The following is a 20022-nucleotide window of genomic DNA, read 5'->3' as shown; positions in this document are numbered from 1 at the left end:
CTGTCTCCAGGAAGAGAGTGGAAGCAAAATGGCCTCCTCCTCTCGGGTCTGGAAAAGCTTTTTTATTCTGGTGGCTGTGAGGTGGGTGAGTAGCAGAGCTAAGCTTCCCCCCCGCCTCCCACCCTCCATCTTTTGTCCCTGGTCAGGGTTTAATATTTATCAAAGGCACCGTGTCCAATCTTAACAAATGCTGAATAATCAGACAATTGGTTTCCTCTCGGGCTCGTCTAGAGGCTGCTCTGCCTTGAGCGAGATTGATGAGACGAGCAGAGCACAGTGAGGAACAGACTGCTCGCTCATAGGTGTTAATTAATGGGTTTGATATGTCTGTCAGCAAATGCTTTATTGGAACATGGTATCCTGGAAAACTTTGGGCTCCCCACTGCTGACGATACCCATTGTCTGGCCACGTGGCTGAGCTGCCCTTGGGTGGGGGGGAAGTTGGGTCTCCCTGGGGGCAGGAATTCCCCACTGTGGCTGCAGACCCCCAGCCACATGTTAGTGGGTACCCTCTCTGCTGAAGGCCTCCATTGTTGTGGCCTTCCCCCCAGAATAGTTGCACCCAGGCCTTTGGCCTCCCCACCTTTTAGCCCGTGTGATGGGTTCTTTTTTAAAGGTATCAGTTACCCCATGCTGGCTGTCATGTGCTGCTATGCCATCTTGTACAGTTGAGCTGTTTTGTGTCTGTGGGGAAAGAGAAGTGGTGCCCAGAGCTGCCCTTGACACAGAGTTATGGCTCATTGTCCAGAATCTGCTCCAAAGGCCTGGCTCGGGGCAGGGTTGCGGGTGGGTGAAGAAGAGTGGCCCCCAGCCAGCTTCCTAGCTCTGAGCAAAGGTCCTTGACACATGTGAGGGCTGAAGAGCAGCCCCCGGGCTGAGCGTCCAACAGTAGGGCCATGTGTTGTATTGTGTCCTCTGTCACCGATCTGCCAGCCTCTGCTTGCTTACCTTGGGTAGTTCCAGTATAAACGTTTGGGGTTTTTCCAAATAGAAGTGGAGAAGTATTGTGGGGATAGTGGGTTCCTTGCAATGGGGTGTTTCCAGTCTTTCCCCAAAGATGCAGAGTAGACTTCTCTGGCCAACTAAGACATCGAGTTGTGCTCCCAGAGCTCCAGGGTTTGTGGTTTGGAAGGAGGCTGATGGTTATCGGAACCAGTATTCTGTGCCAACTGTGTGGAAGGATATCGGCTCATTGACAAAATCATGGAAATCCAGGTCCTTCATCCATTCACCAGATAGTTATGGGCTGCCTCTATTAAGTGCTTTTCTATGCACTGGGGCAAAAGGAAACTATTTTTTAAAGTCCTTCTTGTTCTTATGGAGCTCACATATTTGGGATTATGAGAGAATGTGCAGACAGGAATCGAATACAAATGATCCATCGTGTGCCATAAAGAAAAATAAAGCAGAGTGAAGGGGATAAAGAGGGACCTCTGGGGACAGGGAGAAGTGTGGCTTTGCTTATGGCAGCCAGAGTCTCTCTGTCTCTGAAAAGACACCTTAGTGAGGGGCGGGTGAGCCATGAGCATTTCTAGGAAACAGATAACAAATGTAATAGCAGTTGCAATGGGTGGGAATAGGCTGGGTGGGTTTGAGGACCAACCAACCATTGGGCTGAAGCAGAGTGAAGGACAGAGGACTCAGGACACAACAGTGGGCAGATGATGAGCCTTTTCTGATAGACATTGTCCAATCAGTTGGTCCTATGGTTTTCTACTAGAAACCTTGCACTTGGCTCTTTTTTTTAGTATAATACCCAACTTGATAAACAAAACAGAACTAAAAGCTCAGAGCTACATTTGTATCCCTAAAGATGAACTAGTAAAGGCAGTTCTTGAGCATGAATCTGGGGTATTTGTTTCATTTAACTTACCAGGGGCTAAATTAGCCTGATAGTGCTAGGTTTTACCTCCAATGTTGGTTCTGATGATCTGTCCCAAATAACCTTTTAGAAGAAACGCTCCAGGTAATGTGGCATGCAAGAGCTGAAAGATGCTTGCTCCACCCCTTGCCCAAGAGAAAATGGAGCTGCTGAATGTGTGAGTCCTGAACCCTAGTGAAGATGTTAGCGTGCTAAAGGGAACACAGCTGCCTGGTTCTGTGTTCTGTGTCTCTCACTGTAGGCTGCATTCCTGACCCTTCACAAAAGGGAGACCATTTAGCTGCAGGAGTTTGTCACCTACTGTGCCTGCCAATAGACATCCCATGTGCTAGCTGGCTGGGAAGACTGAGGGGTGGCCAGTACCTGGTGAAATGTGATAGGGAAGCCTTCTCTGTCCTCCCAGGGTATGGAGCCAATTGTGGGACCTGCCCCTCCTGCTGCAGGAACGTGGGCCCACCTCCAGGGCTGTTCAGGCAAGGAAGAGAACAAAGCTCCCCAGGGTCACTTGGATGTAGGGCTCAGAATGACAAAGCTGAGTTCCTCAGAGGCCTGCCTTCATGAATCAAAGCCTCAGGGGGAGACGGAAGAAATGAGGCTCAAGCACATTAGAAGACTTCAAGCTAGGTACATGCTGTTGACCATGGCTTTCTCAAACTAGTCTTGCCTGAGATTCTAGATCATAAGTGGTTGCAATAAACTTAGACTACATTGCTAGGAATGGAGGTCTCTGGTCCAACCTGGTGGTAATGGCACGCACACTCTACTGGCCAGGTGCTGTGTTGCATCTCAGAAGGGTGTTGACTGTAGGAAGCACAGAGCAAAGTAATGACCGTGAGTGATCTCAGATGCCTTCTCAGGTGACCACATGCTCCGTGAGCCATCTGCATATTCAGAGGGTGGTTAAGGGGAACACACATTGACTTAGATCAGGGAATTCAGAAGTTACAGCCTTGGGCCTTGTTCCTGGCTGAGGGAGAATGGAGTGTCACCCTCCAGATGTGGCACCAGGTCGAGCTTCACTTGAGGCCCCACCAAGGCTTTCTTTTGTAGAGGCACACGCCTTGTGGTTTCTTCCATTGGCTGCTTTCAGCTTGTGCATCAAGGAACATGAGAGCTATTTTTACTATTTGCCAAGGTGCTCATCGGGTGAACCATCTTCAATAATAGAAAATGAGATGCGCTTGAGTACTTTTTCCCCCACATTGTTTCTCTTGAATCATTTGATTAAGTAACTCTTGTGTTCTAGATGTTTTAGTCAACCACAAACCCATTCATTAAAAAAAAAAAAAAATGAACCCTTTTTTTTGTTGTTGTTTAACTGAGAAAAGCACAGGCCTCTTAATGGGATGTGTGGGGTCCTCCCTCCTTCAGTCGCATTGGGCCGGGCTCTGATGACACGCCAGCCTGGCGGTGGTCCAGGGGCCCAGGCTGCGCAGGTGGGTGAGGAAGCAGAGCAGTCTCTCTGGGTCTCTGGAGGGACCGACAGGCCCTGGAAGAGCTGAGCATGGGGCACAGCCCACATGTGCAGGATAGGAGGCCTTCCTGGAGGAATGAATCATGGTCCTAACCCGATGAGGAGAAGTCCTCAGTAAAAGGCTAGGGAAGAGTGTGGCAGAGGGAACAGGGAAACGCTCAGGTGGAAACCAGAGGTGGGGAGAAGCTGGGCTCCACTCAGCCCGTTTTAGGAAGGTGTGTGGAGGAGTTGAGCTTATCCTGAGGTCAAAGGGTGTGAATCCATTCTCCAGTTCTCACTTCTGCTACCCGCCCGGCCTCGTTTCTCAGCCAGTGCCCCCTGTCCAAACCACACATGACCACGACAGAGCTGTTCCGTCCCCAGACCGAGGCTTCCACACTGCTCATCTTCCCACCCGGAGTGCCCTCGGCTGCCCGTGAAATTCCGCATGTCTCATTGAGATGGCCCACTTCTCCTGGGAAACCTTCTGGGGCCTCCATCTGTTCCTTGTTACCTCCTTTCTAAATCCCCTCAGGGGTGCCTGGGTGGCTCAGTTGGTTGAGCAGCTGACTTTGGCTCAGGTCATGATCTTGTGGTCTGTGAGTTCGAGCCCCAGGTCGGGTTCTGTGTTGACAGCCTGGAGCCTGTTTCGGATTCTGTGTCTCCCTCTCTCTCTCTGCCCCTCCCCCACTCATGCTCTGTCTGTCTCTCTCTCTCAAAAATAAACATTAGAAAAATTTAATAAATCCCCTCATAGCTGTGGTTCTCAACAAGAGGCCCACAGGAATATTTTACAATGTCTGGAGACATCTTGGTAGTCACAATTAGGGGGGTAGAGTTACCAACATCTGGCGGGTAGAAGCCAGGATGCTGCTCAATGTCTGACAGGACAGCACCCCCACTCCCGCCAACAATGACAAATTATCTAGCCTAACATGTCAACAGTGCTGAGGCTTAGAAACCCTGCTTTACAGAGCTCAGCCATGAACCTTACTGGTTTTCTGCTACACACACGTCCACCTCTCCCGTTGGGCTGGATGCTGTCTGAGGGCGGCCACCTCTAGTGTTACTTATTTTTGCCTCTCTGGCTCCTGGCACAGAGAATTCTGTCAGGAAGGGTCTGATGGGTGACTGACAGCTTTGCCCTGTATCATCCCCGGGGATAGAGCTAGGCTTGGTGAGCAGTGGCCTGTGATGACCAAAGGGCACCACTCAGTGTTTTTTCTTCCATTTCTCACCCTCGCCACCAAAGCAGATTTCAGTCTTTGCAGACACACCACATCAACTGTGTTAATTGTAATAGGCAATAACTTGTTGAGAAAGAAGAGTTTGTTATAATTAGTTATATGTATATCTTTAAAAAAAATTTTTTAATGTTTTTGAGCGAGAGAAACACAGAGTGCAAGCAGGGGAGGGGGAGAGAAAGAGAGGGAGACACAGAGCCCGACGTGGAGCTTGAACTCCTAAAGGGTGAGATCATGACCTGAGCCAAAGTCGGACACTTAACCAACTGAGCCACCCATATATGCATATCCTTTTACCAGCCTTTTCTTGTTTGATATCCTGAGGGGAGACAGAACATGCCCCTTTGCCTGACTCTCCATGGAAGGGTTTCTAATCTGCCTGGTGGGTGGGGGCTCTGCTCAGTACCCAGAGTGGTGTCAGAATGATTCATACTGGTCAGAGCCTCATTCCCACAACTCTGAGCAGTACATTCACAGTTGAGCTTGAGGTAGAAACCAAGTCTGTCTGAATTGAGAGAATGAAAAGCATCAATGTCCTGTGGCAGAGAAGGCAGAAGGTAGTTTCGAGCCTCATTTTGCAGGACATTGAAAATTCTTTGAAATCAAAAGATATTGGATTGTTTCAACAGACTGTTGACAAAGTACTTGGAGCTTTTGGTATGGAGCCAGAGAGGGCAAGCCACCTGCAAATCCATTAGCTCCCTAGAGTAGCAGAGGCATCTGTGAGAGTCGCTGCTTTCCGAGCCCCGAGGGAGGACAGGGCCAGGTGACCTTGCTCTAGGACTCCAGCCTTGTAGAAATTCTTTCCTGACCCTTTCCATGCGATGCTGAGGGTGGAAGGAGCCATACTCATCTCTCAGCACCTTAAGCTGAACTTTAATGCTAGGGGGAAGGCAAGGGAGCACTTACTCATAACCAACTGAAATTCAGACATCAGGAAGGTTCTGCCCTTGAACCAGTCTGATGGGTCCATCAGGGATTTGTCTCCTAGGTAGCAGTCCTGGTAGGTTACCATCTAATCTCAGCTGCCACGCACATGTTGTTGTTGTACCATGGATGTCTTTCTACACAGGGTGGGAGGAGTCTTCCCCAGCCCAACCCCCACCCCCCTGCAGTAGATCATGAAATGTACCAAAGACGGCTGGAAGTGAGGACTTGAACCAGGGAGCAAGCTCATTCATTGTGTCATCCACTACAGTCTTGCAGGTGTCTCTGGAGGAGTTTATCACTCGGCCCAAATCTGGGAGCCTGTTTCAGACTCATATTTTTATCTTGTACCACATCTAGCACAGGGTACTGTGCTTAGTAGATTGGTTAATTTGTGGAATGATTTTTTAGTAGCTTTATTGAATATAATTCATATACCATAGCTTACTCATTTAAAGTATACAATTTTTTTTTTAATATAGTCAGAGTTTTGCAACTATTGCATAGTCTAATTTTGGAATATTTTTATCACCCCCCAAAGAACACTGTATCCATTAATAGTCACACCCCCCATTCCCCCCTTATTCCCTGTCCCAGCCTTAGGCAACTAATCTACTTTCTGTCTCCACCGATCTACCCCTTCTGGACATTTCATATAAATGGAATCCTACCATATGCAACTTTTGGACTGGCCTTTTTCATTTAGCATAATGTTTTCAAGATTTATCCATGTTGGAACATTAATCAGCACTTTATTGCTTTTTATTGCTAAATAGTATTTCATCATATGGATATACCATATTCATCAGTTCATTGATGGACATTTGAATTGGTTCCACTTTTTAGCCCTTTTGAATAACTCTCCTACAACCATCTGTGTACAAGTTCTTGTACGGACATAAGTTTTCATTTCTCTTAGAAACCTAGGAATGGAATTGCTGGTCAAACAAGGGTTAAAATGCAACTTTCAAGGAATTTCCAAAGCTGCTGCATTGGTTTACATTCCCATCAGCAGTATATGAGAATTATGATTTCTCTGCATCCTCCCCAAACACTTATAATTGTCTTTTTTTTTTTTTAGTTTAACCATCCTAGTATATGTGAGGTGATAAATCATTGTGGTTTGGCTTGCATTTCCCTAATGACCTTGAACATCTTGTGTGCTTATTGGCCACTTGGAGGTGTCTGCTCAATTTTTTTTCCCATTTTTTGATTGGATTTCTTTTTATTTGTTGAGTTATAAATACTCTATTCAGGGTCCAAGTTCCATACCATATAAATGATTTACAGATATTTATTGTCATACTGTGTGTTCCCTTTTCCTTTTGATAGTATCCTTCTAAGCAGAAAAGTTTTTAGTTTGGATGAAGTCCAATTTAAATATTTTTTTCTTTGGCTACTTGTGCTTTCGGTGTTATATTTAAGAAGCCATTGACTAATCCGAATTCAGAGATTTTACTCCTTTGTTCTTTTCCAAGAGTTTTATAGTTTTAACTCTTACATTTAGGTCTTTGATACACTTTATTTTTTGTGTATAGTGTGAGGTAGGAGTCCAATTTTACTTTGTGGAAATACAGTTGTCCGGGCCATTTGTTGAAAAGACTATTCTTTCCTCAATGAATTACAACATGAGAGTTTATTTCTGGATTCTCCATTCTATTCTATTGATCTATGGTCTACCCTGATGCTAGTGTCTCACTGTCTTGATTACCATAATCGTGTTTGAAGTAGTAAGTGTTAAAATTGAGAAGTGTGATTCTTCCAAATAATCTTTCAAGATTATTTTGGCTATTCTGGATCCCTAGATATTCCATGTAAATTTCAGGGTCAGCTTGTCAATTTCTGCAACAAAGCCATCTGGGATCTTGATAATGATTTTGTTGAGTCTATAAATCAATTGGAGGAGGGTTATATCTTAACATTAAGTCTTCCGATCTACTAACTTAGGATGTCTTTCCACTTTAGATCTTCTTTAATTTCCTTCAACAATATTTTGTAGCTTTCAGAGTATAAATTTCTACTGCTTTTGTTAAATGTATTCCAGAGTATTTTCTTCTTAAGCTTTTGTAAATGGAATTGCTTTCTTAATTTTGCTTCTCAGATTGTTTACTGCAGTGTATAGAAATACAATCAAGTTTTGTGTATTGATCTCGTACTCTACGACCTGAACTCATTTGTTCTAATACCTTTTAAGTATATTGCCTGGGATTGTCTACATAAAAGATAATGTCTTATGCAGATAAAGATCATTTTACTTCTTCCTTTCCAATCTTGATGATTTTTATTTCTTTTGTATTTGCCCTGGCTAGAATCTCCAGTACATTGGTGAATAGTTTTGGCAAGAGCAGGCATCCTTGTCTTTGTCCTGACTGTGGACACAAAAGGTATTCAGTCTTCTGCCATAAAGTCTGATGTTGTGGGTTTTTGTAGATGCCCTTTATCAGGTTGAGGAAAGTCCCTCCTATTCCTAGTTTAAGTGTTTTTATCATGAACATTTGGTAACATTTTTGTTAAGGATTTTTGCATTCATCTCCTCAAGAGGTAATAGTCTGTGGTTTTCTTGTGATGTCTCTAGTTTTGGTGTTAGGATATTACTGGTCTTGTAAAGGGAACTGAGAAGTGTTCCCTCCTTTTCTGTTTTATGAAATAACCTGTGCAGAATAGGTATTAATTTTTCTTTCAGTTGTTGCTAAGTGATGGAATGATTTTAAAGTATATGCTTCAGCTTGGTGCCTGGGGAAGGTAATGTTGTAGAACCAGCTACATACATTCATCAACAGCTCCATGCCATTCCTGCTGCTTGAACTCCACATACATCATCTCCTTTAACGCTGAGACCAGGCCTGTGGGGTGGGTGTTTGTTTTCCAGAGGGAGACCTGGGCTTTACAGAGCCAGAGATCCGTGGCTGTGGAGCTCCTTGTCTTTGCCTCAGGCCAGATTTGCTGTACTTTGATTGTGATGTGATCGCAGGAGTTTGTGCTGACTTGCCAGTGGTTCAGGGAGCCTCCAAGGAAGTGGGACTCAAGTGTGGATGCCTGAATCGAGGGCCCCTGGGCACGTGTTCTCCTCCTCTTCCTGTCCAGTTTCCACAGTGCTCACTCACTTGCTTACCTTTGTCAGGAAGACAGGGATGCGACATTGGTGAGGAAAATTACTCAGTGGCCTTCTGCCAGATGAGTCTCCAGGGGTTCCAGAGAGAAACATGCAGAGGTGGATCCATTGTGCTCCAGCTCCCATGTTAAGATATACCCCTTTCCTATACTCTTCTAGAACAACTAATGATTTCTGATTGTCTTAGAATATGTATGAATTGTTACGTTTTTAAATCTATACAAATATTTGCTCCAATACTAAATAGCCAAAACTTCGTTTTTTAAAAAGCTTGCCATACTGAGGCATCTGGGTGGCTCAGTTGGTTGAGCATCCGACTTCAGCTCAGGTCACGATCTCACAGTTCGTGGGTTCGAGCCCCATGTTGGGCTCTATGCTTGACAGCTCAGAGCCTGGAGCCTGCTTTGGATTCTGTATCTCCCTCTCTCTCTCTGCCCCTCCCCCACTTGCAGTCTGTCTCTCAAAAAATAAACATTAAAAAGAATTTTGTTTAATTTTTTTTATGTTTTTATTTTATTTTTGAGAGAGATACAGAGTGTGAGCAGGGGAGCGGCAGAGAGAGAGAGGGAGATACAGAATCCAAAGCAGGCTCCAGGCTCTGAGCTGTTGGCACAAAGCCCGATACAGTGCTCGATCTCATGAGCAGTGAGATAATGACCTGAGCCAAAGTCAGACACTCAACCGACTGAGCCACCCAGGCACTCCTTAAAAAAAATTTTTTTAAAGCTTGCCATACGCTGTTTGTATTCTTCCTCTGAACAGAACAGGATTTTTCTTTAATTAGTCTTTTCTTTTTGTGCCATTTTCAGTAGCATTCACTTCATGTTTTCTTTGTGGTGGGGGCGGTGGGTATCATCAGAAGCTAAACACTAGAGTTCTCTTTCCTTCCGCGACACCTGACCTGTGCTGCTCCACTGAGACCGGCAAGGGCAAGTAGGATGAAGATCAGAGATAATTCTTCATTGTGAGCCTTGGGCTCTCCTGCCACTCAGGTTTGAGAGCTCAAAATTTACCAAGACAAGCAACCAAACACGAAGTGAAAGCCTATTATCGTTGTCCATTCCTGCACACGGCCTGTGAGCATGTGCAGACTTCTCATGAGACTTCTGTGGGCGCTGGAAGGCCGTACAGAGTGGTGAGCTCATCTGTCTTCTTTTAATGGGACTTTTCTTTCAGTGCAACAATTTTTCCCTCAAAGTGAAAGCAGTCTTGACTGACTCGATTCTCTTAAAAAGAGGATGCAGACATAACCAGCTGTACTTCAAACCCCACAAAAGGAGCCTCTCCTTTCCCCAGCCTCAAAGGGCAAACATTTTCCCCTCTTGCTCTCCCATTCAGCGTGTTGCAGACCTGGAGGAAGAAAATGCTCTCTTAAAAGATGAGAAAGAACAGCTTAACAACCAAATCCTGTGCCAAGTGAAAGGTAAGTACCAAAGCACTTGATTTTTCATTTTGGAGTTTAACTTCTTTTCCATACTGATTTCTGCCCCCAAAGCCTCCTAGCAAGAACACAGTCAAGATGGTGCAGGGAGAAAGGGCTTTAATAAATGAAAAAGAAGCAGGGGGGTGGGGGGGGCACCTTTAAGACTCTGCTGCAACTCCTGGTTTTGAGTTTAATGCACATAATGGACAATGTAGTGGACAGGATTTGGAGTTCAGGGGACTTGTACTCGAAGAATAATTACCATATGCTACTGCCTGGCCTTGAGCAACTCCCTTAATGACTGTAGTCCTCAGTTTCTTCATCTGCAAAATGGGCATAAAAGTATAGCTCTCCGAAGCATAAAGCATTTAGCATGGTGCTTGATACCTAATGAGCACCTAGGAGCTGTCATTATTGCTGATTTTAAATTTATCTTTAGTGTCCATAGGACCTGTTGTGGTTTCTTCTGCCCAGTGGGTCGTCTGCTAATGTTTGCTGAAGAGAAGGTCCTGGGTCAGACCCCACCGACCCCTGTGCCACCATCAACCCCCATGGGCTGCCTGACCAAGGAGGAGCAGTTGGTGTCCACAGATCCCAGTCCTTGCCCAGCTCAGTGGGTTCCTTAAGCAAATCACTCACCTTTTCCTCTTAGGTCTCTCCCCCATGCCACGAGAGGATTGAACCATCTAAGGACATGATTTCACCCAGCATGAAATCTCATTGAAAACTTAAACTTCATTTCCCTATAAATATTGCTTCTTTCTGCTGATATGAATAATAAGTTTTGGTGAGGTGGGGGGAGAGCCCATCCATGTGATCTGTTTACCTTCCCTCCTTCCCCCAACCTGACATCTGGCCTTATCTCCTTCAATCTCCCTACAGTTCCAGAACCCGAAAGATCAGGAATGGGGACAAAAGTGGGGAACAAAACCTGGGTTCTTCCAGGGATCTTGCCAGCAGCTGCTGTGACTGTTGTCACAGGAGAGAAGCTGCTGCATTAAGCAAGGGAATGTCCTGTCCGCTGCCTGCTTCTCCCCCCCCCCTTCTCTGAAGACTTAAGCTGCCCTGACAAGCTTCCCTTTGCTCTGCAGTGGGTGAAGTTGCTGCTGAATAAACTCATCAGGTGGTGGTGGTGGGCGCTTGTCATGGGCAGCCTTGCAAAGAGAGATTAATCACAAAGCATGAGTCAAGACTCATGCAAGGGGAATCCATTCAGAAAGCAAAACTGCAGTTTCGTGTGCCTGCTTTCCAGACGAATCTGCCCAAAACTCTGCCAAGGAAAATCTGATGAAGAGGGAGCTGGAGGAGGAGCGCTCCCGGTACCAGAACCTCGTGAAGGAATATTCACGGTTGGAGCAGAGATACGACAACCTTCGGGATGAGATGACCATCATCAAGGCAAGGAGGGCAGTTCTGGCACCGGCCCCACCTCCAGCTTCCTCACCCCCGTTCATGCACATCTCCAGCCACTGCACTGCCATCCAACACGGTCGTGCTCAGTAAATCTGTGCCTTTCTGGCACAGATCGGGTCCTTTCTGGCGGCTGTTCTTGCCATGCCTGCCAGTGGTTATCACATAAGGAAGTAGTGGGGCCAGGTGATCCTTCCCAGGGACAGCTCCTTTTTCCAACTTTGGGGTCTTCTAAAGATCTCAGGAGTTTAAGGAAAATCCCACCATGGTGCATATTGTCAGTCGTGTTACCTGCCCCAGAAACGTCCCTACACTGAAACACTAGCAGTGTGGGGGGGTTCAGATCTCCGCATTGCTGGTGCATGCTGCAGAGAAACCCACAGCGTCTGATCATTTCTCCTAATCTTTATACATAGAAACATCCTATTTCAGGATTTATCGTTCCTTTTTACCCCACATAAACATTCCCTCCAGAAATGCATATTCAAACAAGATTGATAAGTTAATTGCATAGGAACCAGGAAGATAAGCTGAAGAGGAACATATATAAATACAGAATTTTCTGGCCAGTTTTTATTCTCAAAGCCAAATCATATGCAAGAAAAAGAAAAGTATTTTTACATGAACAACCTAAGTATAAATGGTAACCTCTATTTCTTTTTTCAAAATGTTTTAAGTTTGGTTATTTAGAGAATGTGCATGAGTGGGGGAGGGGCAGAGAGAGAATTCCAAGCAGGCTCCGCACTGTCAGTGCAGAGCCTGACACTGAGCTCTATCTCACAAATCATGAGACCGTGACCTGAGCCAAGATCAAGAGTTGGACACTTAACTGACCGAGCCCCCCCGGTAACCTCTATTTCTAATGTGCTTACTATTTTCATAAAATTGGAGCGCAAGTTGAAGGGCCCTCTAAGGGGCCCTTAGAAGCAGGCTTGCTACATTCTTTTCAAGTTGGGGCCTAATGACAGGATGGCTTTTGTGTACTATCAAGGCAAGACCAGGAAGATAAGACTTGTTTGCTCAGGACTTTGTGGAAAAATCGGCTGAGGTGTTAGGGACTCAGATCTCATTAGGAGAGAGGGAATTTGGTCCGGCTATGGAGGTCCCTCCTCATCGTCATTTTGTTAGCTAGACAGATGACTATAAGAACTGTAGATGAAGTTTTCATGGGAACAGCTCCATTTAGCTATCATTCCAAGACCTGTTCTTGTTGACAAATGGGGCCAGAGTCCAACTCTAAGATCTACTGGCCTTTGAAAAAGAAATAGTTCTCATGAGCATTCATTTGTTAGGAGTACTCACATTTTTCTCCTTCAACAGCAAACCCCAGGGCACAGGCGGAACCCATCAAACCAGAGCAGTTTAGAATCTGACTCTAATTACCCCTCCATCTCCACATCTGAGGTTGGAGACACAGAGGATGCCCTCCAACAGGTGGAGGTGAGTAAGACAGGCTCATGGCTGCTGTCTGTGCTCCAGAGGGAGTGGAGCTGCTTTGGGTTTACCAACTGTGTAGAGGTGTACTCTTCTGGCTGATGGTGACCAGTGTCCACAGGCTTCTTTCTGACCAGGGGATCACTTGGCCTGCTGGGAACTTACAGATCCTGGAGTTAATATTTACTGTGCAAAGAGATAGATTACTGTTCACCTTACCCACTATCCAGAAAGAAAGGAAGAAGGTAAATCCCTGATCCTTCCTCTTATAAAACTGAGAGCCTATTGCAGAGAGGTAAATGCCTGGCTTAAGAAGGAACAGCTTAGGTGAGGATGTGGAGAAACGGGAACCCTCTTGCACTGTTGGTGGCAATGCAAACTGGTGCAGCTGCTCTGGAAAACAGTGTGGAGGTTCCTCAAAAAATTAAAAATAGATCTACCCTATGACCCAGAAATAGCACTGCTAGAAATTTACGCAAGAGATACAGGAGTGCTGATGCATAGGGGTACATGTACCCGAATGTTTATAGCAGTGCTTTCAGCAATAGCCAAAATATAGAAAGATCCTAAATGTCCATCAACTGATGAATGGATGAAGATGTGGTTTATATACACAATGGAATACTACGTGGCAATGAGAATGAAATCTTGCCATTTGCAGCAATGTGAATGGAACTGGAGGGTGTTATGCTAAGTGAAATAAGTCAGAGAAAGATATCCTATGTTTTCACTCATATGTGGATCTTGAGAGACTTAACAGAAGATCATGGCGGAAAGGAAATGGAAAAAATAGTTACAGAGAGGGAGGCAAACCATAAGAGACTGTTAAATACAGAGAACAAATCGAGGATTGATGGGGGGTGGGGGAGAGGGGAAAGTGGGTGATGGGCATTGAGGAGGGTACTTGATGGGATGAGCACTGGGTGTTGTATGGAAGCCAATTTGACTATAAATTATATTAAAAAATAAATACAACATCAGAGAAAAGAACAGCTTAGTCATTAAAATGGAAATAATTTACCATCCCCATTTAGTATAGCACATATAAAATAGCCATAAATATGCAAGAAAAATTTTTTCCTGACTTAGAAGCTGGGTAAAACTCAGAGAACAATTATTTGGAACCACAGATATTTGCCAAGTGACTATATCTTTGTCAGTAATAGTCCCAGAGTTTCTGAATACCACACAGTGGACTTTGTAACCTGTGTGTAATTTTCCCAAAGGTAGACAGACACAAGTTTTTCTCCGGCATCTGAAAAGAAGACAATCACAAGTACATAAAACCTTAAGCACGTGAAAGACAGACCTGGAAGAGAGGCAGTTGTAAATACAAACGTGCTTTGAGCACATCTTGTGCAGGGTGCTGCAGGTGAAGTAGTGGTCACCAAGCCAGGGACGGTCTCTGCCCTCACAGAGCTTGTCTGGTGGAAAGTCGGCAGTAATCAGGTGACGGGAGAAGTTTGTAATAGAACCTCAAGTGTTCGGTGCTAGAAAGAAAAAGTATAAGAGACCGCGAGTGACAGGGTAAAGGTGGCAAACGATAGAAAAAGAGGTCCTTGGGATGGGAACGTGTTCTCTCGTACAGTTCAGTGTGGTCTGCTGCTCGCCGTAAGCACTTAGCTCACGTTAGCCTGAGAGAGGCCATTGCTGTCACCACTGCAGCGTCCAAAGTCTGGATCCTGGAGGCTTCAGTCATTTAAACTCCAGACATGCCACCAGGCATATATGTGGCCATTTCTGTGCAGACGTAACCACCTCCATCAGCAGATTGACCTTCTTCAAGGAAATTGAGGCTGGTTCTTGGGATCAGCCAGGACAGCTAGTACAGCGCTGGCTAAGTGCAAAGTGCTCGTTAAATGCTATACATATACTTTAAAGATCCACATAGATAAGCTCATGCAGATACACCTGTTCGTACATGCGCACCCACACACAACAGAACCCCAGAGGGCAAACCCAGGCATGAATCCAAAGGGGGAAAATCTGGGAAATCGATGCTCTCGGGTCTATGGAATAAACAGGTTGCATGGCAGGGAAGTCTTGGTTCTGTTTCAAGGTACAATCAAGTGGTGTTTGACAACACATTTGCAGTGATTAGTAACCACATCAATTCTTCCATCAGGAAGTGTCGAGCCTGAGTTTGACAATTTCTCTGGTATGAGACCATTTCCATCAGTGAACTCTTTTAACTTCCAAATAAAATGGCTGTGTCTTTACTCTTGGAATGTATGAGTGGTTATCTTAAGTGGCTCTCACAGGAATATAAATGGGCCAGACTCAGATGTCATCTAGACAGAAAATGAGCCTGGAGTGCCAACTTCACTCTGAGAACTGATGGTTGGTTGGCATTGGCTCTGCCTCTGGGGCGCAGGTTGATGTTTGTACAGAGAGAGGACAGGCAGCTGATACAGAGGCAGGGTGGGAGGTGCCGTATGTCCCCTGAGGCAGCTATGCTATTGAAACCTCCTTCCCGGCTCCCTGTGTTCCCCTGAAGGACATCGGCCTGGAAAAGGCGGCCATGGACATGACCGTCTTCCTGAAACTGCAGAAGAGAGTGCGCGAGCTGGAGCAGGAGAGGAAGAAACTGCAGGTGCAGCTGGAGAAGAGGGAGCAGCAGGACAGCCGGAAGGTCCAGGTGCGTGCTGGGGCTGCAGGCCTGCAGAGCGGCCCCCAGGTGCCGGCGTCAGCACGCTCTTTCCCAGGGTTCACGTGGCAGGGTGACCACTTGGGCTTATGCAGGTGCTCGGTTTCAGAGAGGAGCTTCCACCTCGTGTTGGTGTCACACTGAGTCTTTACCTGCCGGCGCCCCCAGACCACTCCAGATGGACAGGAGTAGGCTTCCCAAGTGCCCCGAGGGCAAGGGATTCCCAGTGGCGAAGCTAGGGAGAGCCTGTGGCATTGTCACCTATTTGCAAAGGGCACTAGGATGTGTGATTAAAGTATAAATACAAGCCAGAGTCTAATTTTAACAGAGACAAGTGACTGCCCTTTACCTGGAGTCTGGCATGGACTTTAGTCTACCCCCACTGGGTTAAGAGTAGACCAGGTTTGTGGTCACTCACTTTTCTATCCCATGATTGCTCCCTGGCCTCAGTCCAGATTATCATCAGTGTCTTGGGTCTCAAAAGGGTATGTCTTGAGACCTTAGGGTCCCCAGATGTATCACTCTGTCTCTCAGGGACCCCCCCCCCCCCGGGTACCTATGCAATGCTCAGCACTGTGGTAGAGCCAGGTCGTAGTAGGTATTCAAACTGTTTATTACACAAGAGGAGATAAAAATATAAGAAGAAAAACCCCTAGCCATTGAGGAATTTATGATCCAGTTGGGGGGAACCAGACACATAACACAGGTGACAAGTGAAAACATCGATAGGGCTCAAATGCTAGGTTGGGTGCAGATTGGCACTGTAGGAATAAAACCCACTGAAGTTAGCAGTGATGAGATGAGACCCATGTGTTATTTGTTGGGAGGTAGAAAGACCACTTCCAATGGGATAGAAGGCCAGTTCTGACACTGGTCATATCACTAGCTGGACCTCATCATGGGTTTGTCAGAGGTCTTTGTTCTGAAGCCTGACTTGCCCATTGTGGAGTTCAACCCCCTCCCCGCTTCTCAGGCCTGCTCCCACCTCTTCACATGGTCTCCTTTTAGTGGTAACACCTGGCTTCCCTTTCCCTTCAAATGTGATACAGACATTGGTCTGTATTGCTAGAGTATTCTCTGGTATTCTGAGCACAAAGTGGGGAGGTAAATCTTGTTGGTGGACTTCAGTCTCTCAGGTGGATTAGACTGGAGATTGAAGGGGTTAGATTTACAAATGATTCAGTCCATAGAAGAGAAGGAGCCCTGACAGGCAAGCGCAAATCAAATCTATGAAAAGCTACACAGACCACATCAGACCATCCCTGATGTAGAAGTCCCCAGCCCACCAGCTACCCCCAAAGGTCCAGGCTCCAGATTCCCCACCACAGAAATGCCAGATAACTTTGAAATCTTGGCTTTAGGCTTTCTCTTTGTCTTGCTACCAAATAAAAAGGGATATCCCTTTCTTGAAAAGTAATCCTTGGGGGTGCCTGGGTGGCTCAGTTGACCGTCTGACTCTTCCTTTCAGCTCACTCAGGTCATGATCTCACGGTTCATGGGTTCAAGCCTCGAGGCGAGCTCTGTACTGACCGTGCAGAGCCTGCTTGGGATTCTCTCTCCCTCTCTCTCTGCCCCACCCCCTCTCACTCTCTCAAAAGAAACTTTAAAAAAAGTTATCACTGAACAAGAGTTAGAACTATAGGGTTGGCCTATAGCCCTGAATGTGTATTGAGGATCTCCCTTTAAGGAGAAAGATCTTGTTTCTGCAGAGTTTAGTAAGAAAGGCAGGAGTGGGGCAGGGGACGGAAGGTGTGGAATCCCTCTACAGCACTCTACAGGATCATGTTCTTGGATCTGCCCCTGGTTCCAAGAGGAATCCCGAGCCACCTGAATCTTTCCTCCAGAGAGATGTGACGCGGGGTCGCAGCTACAGAGAGAAGTCTGTAGGATACGCCATCAGTATGGGAGTGGCAGCCTGCTGTGAGGATGGGGCCTCTGTGACAGCCAGGCTGTCCCTGTGTTTGACTTCCCATCCAGCCAGCCCCCTTTCTCAGGGCATAGCAAAGTCACTTTTGCCACCAGGGTGATTCCAGTGGGCTGCCCGCTTAGAAACATAACTGCCAGTCCACCTTAATACAGCCCCTTGGACCATGGATGATCTCCGTTTTCTGAGAACCGGATGCACTCAACAATTATCCATGGCCATGCGGCAAATCCACGCTCCACAGAACACAAGTGCAGGCCTCTCACTGGGGCAGAGATGAAGAGCCCACTCTGAAGAGTCCCATCTGGTACCACTAATGGGGTGGGAGCAAAACAGAGACTGGTACCCTGGACAGCGGCTGTCCCAGGTTGCAGGGGCGGGACACCATGTGGTCCGTGCAGCAGCCCTACATCTGGACAGTCTCCAGGAGGTGCTCACATCCATCCTGGTCTGTATGGGCACACCTAATCCATGCACAGCAGGGGAGTCGCCTTACCTTGGACTTAAGGTTGCTAGCACTGCAGATAATCTAATTAAGCACTGTCAGGTTTTAGCTCCAAAACCCATCTTATTCAAGGACTTTCACCCACTACTTAAAATCACCCCATGCAGCTAACCATTTATGAAGGTGTTTCTGCCCCTTCTTATTGACAATTCAGGTTCAGTAGCTGTCAAACAATTATAGGAGTCATTGGTTCACTGAGTATGATGGGCTAGCATTACAGCTGTTGCTCTCCACATTCCTTGGAATTGAAATCAGCATTTACTGAGCATCGTAGGGGCCAGCTGCCAGAGTCCTTATTGTGGGGTGATATGGAGGAAGCAGGCTTCTCCACAAAGTGCTTAGTGATTCAGTTGGGAAAACTGAATACACATGTTCACACACACCAAAAAAACCAAAGGTAGCTCATTAATCTCCTTAATAAACACGTAATTATTACGTATTAGCCTTCTTAAGTACATAAGTGTTATGGTGCTGGTTTCCGTGGCTGCTGAAACAAAATCCCACAAACTGGATGGCTCAAAACAACAGAAATTGATTCTCTTGTAGTTCTGGAGGTCAGAAATCAAAAAGTAAGGTCCCAAGAGGGCCATGCTCTCTTAAAGGCTTTTGGGGGGAATCTCTTCCATGCCTCTCTCTGAGCATCTGGCATTGCCAGAAACCCTTGGCATTCCTTAGCTCCAGTTCCTTGACTTGGCACTGTAGGACTCCAATCTCTGCCTCCATCGTCAAGTGGTATTCCCCGTGTGTGCGCGCGAGAGAGCGAGAGCACACACATGCTATCAATCTCCTTGTAAGGGCACCAGTCGTATTGCATTAGGGCCGATCCTTATGACCTCATCTTGACTTTGATTTTCTCTGCAAAGAGCCTGTTTCTAAGTCACATTCACAGGGTACCAGGCTTTGGACTTCAACGTATGTTTTGTGGGGACATCATTCAACCTGTAGCACAGTGTATACATATTTATATGACTAAGGACCTGGGAATAAAGTTATGGAGACAGTGAAGACGGGCAGGAGGGTAATTTATGGAGAGCTTCCTGGTGGCCTGAAGTAGGGTACTACATTCTGGAGGCGGGAAGAAAGCAGACACAGAGCAGGGAGTGCGGGCAAAACGAGCATGTCTTCTGTGGTTGAAAATATCACCATGGGACAGCTGCCTGTGGTCCCTGCTCACCTCTCTCTCCTCATCCGTGCAGGTGGAACAAGCAAAGAATGACCTGGATTTGGACCAGGATGCAGATCTAGCCTACAACAGTCTGAAGGTAAGATTGTTGGCCAACAAGTTCCCCAAACTCGTACCCTGCGGAAGATGGGTGAGCAAGTCTGTGCATAAGTGGAGCCATAAGCGGGCGACTTGACCCTTCAGTTTCTTCATCTGTGAGATAGAGGCAGATGTGTACTTACTACAAGGAGCCATAATCTCTACTTACAGGAGACACCAATTATAGGTGTCCCACAGTTTACTTCAACATGGGCCCTAACTACCTGCATTTAGGATAGACCCCACTGGTCAGGGCCCTCGTCCCTCAAGACTGCCCTCAATTCAGATGCCAGTCACATTGGTGAGTCCCCAGGTTACCCACACTTCTGTCCACTTGGCTACCAATCGGGTTCCCGTGACCCCCCCTCCTCAGGTTTGATCACATGTTAGAGCAGCCCACAGAGCTCAGGGAAGCATCTTATTCTCTACTCCTGGTTTATTCTAAAGGCTGCAGCTCGGCAGGCGAGTGAAGCAGGCACAGGTGTGTGGGAAGGGGCCCAGAGCTTCCATGCCCTCTCCAGATGTGCGCTCCCCCACACCTCCATGTGCTCATCAACCAGAGGCCCTTGGAACTCTTCACCTACGGGTTTCCATTACACAGGCACCAGTGATAAAATCATTGGCCATTGGTGTTCAGCTCAGTCTCCAGCCCTCCTCTTTCCCTCTCCAGGCATCTGTGGGTGGGGCTGTAAGCCCCAGTGCTTAGATCTCAGGATTGGTTCCCAGGCACCTGGTCCCTCTCCTCATTGGCATGAACTAGTTGGGGATGAAAGGGACTTATTATGACTAACAAAGGACAC

General features: G+C 46.5%; 1 protein-coding gene across 3 annotated transcripts in view; it reads left to right on the top strand.

The window, feature by feature from the left end:
• MYO5B (myosin VB) overlaps positions 1-20022 on the top strand; it is a 338880-nt gene that overhangs the window by 286069 nt on the left and 32789 nt on the right. For all 3 annotated transcript variants that reach the window (XM_042910156.1, XM_042910155.1, XM_042910154.1), the window contains 5 exons: positions 9957-10041; positions 11294-11439; positions 12772-12891; positions 15383-15523; positions 19158-19223. In XM_042910156.1, coding sequence (XP_042766090.1) covers positions 9957-10041; positions 11294-11439; positions 12772-12891; positions 15383-15523; positions 19158-19223 — 558 coding nt within the window. The remainder of the gene's footprint in view (positions 1-9956; positions 10042-11293; positions 11440-12771; positions 12892-15382; positions 15524-19157; positions 19224-20022) is intronic.

Source organism: Panthera leo, chromosome D3 (assembly GCF_018350215.1).
Source record: "Panthera leo isolate Ple1 chromosome D3, P.leo_Ple1_pat1.1, whole genome shotgun sequence".
Lineage (NCBI taxonomy): Eukaryota > Metazoa > Chordata > Mammalia > Carnivora > Felidae > Panthera > Panthera leo.
Note: the sequence above shows the minus strand (reverse complement) of the source record. Positions and strands in the feature narration are given on the sequence as shown.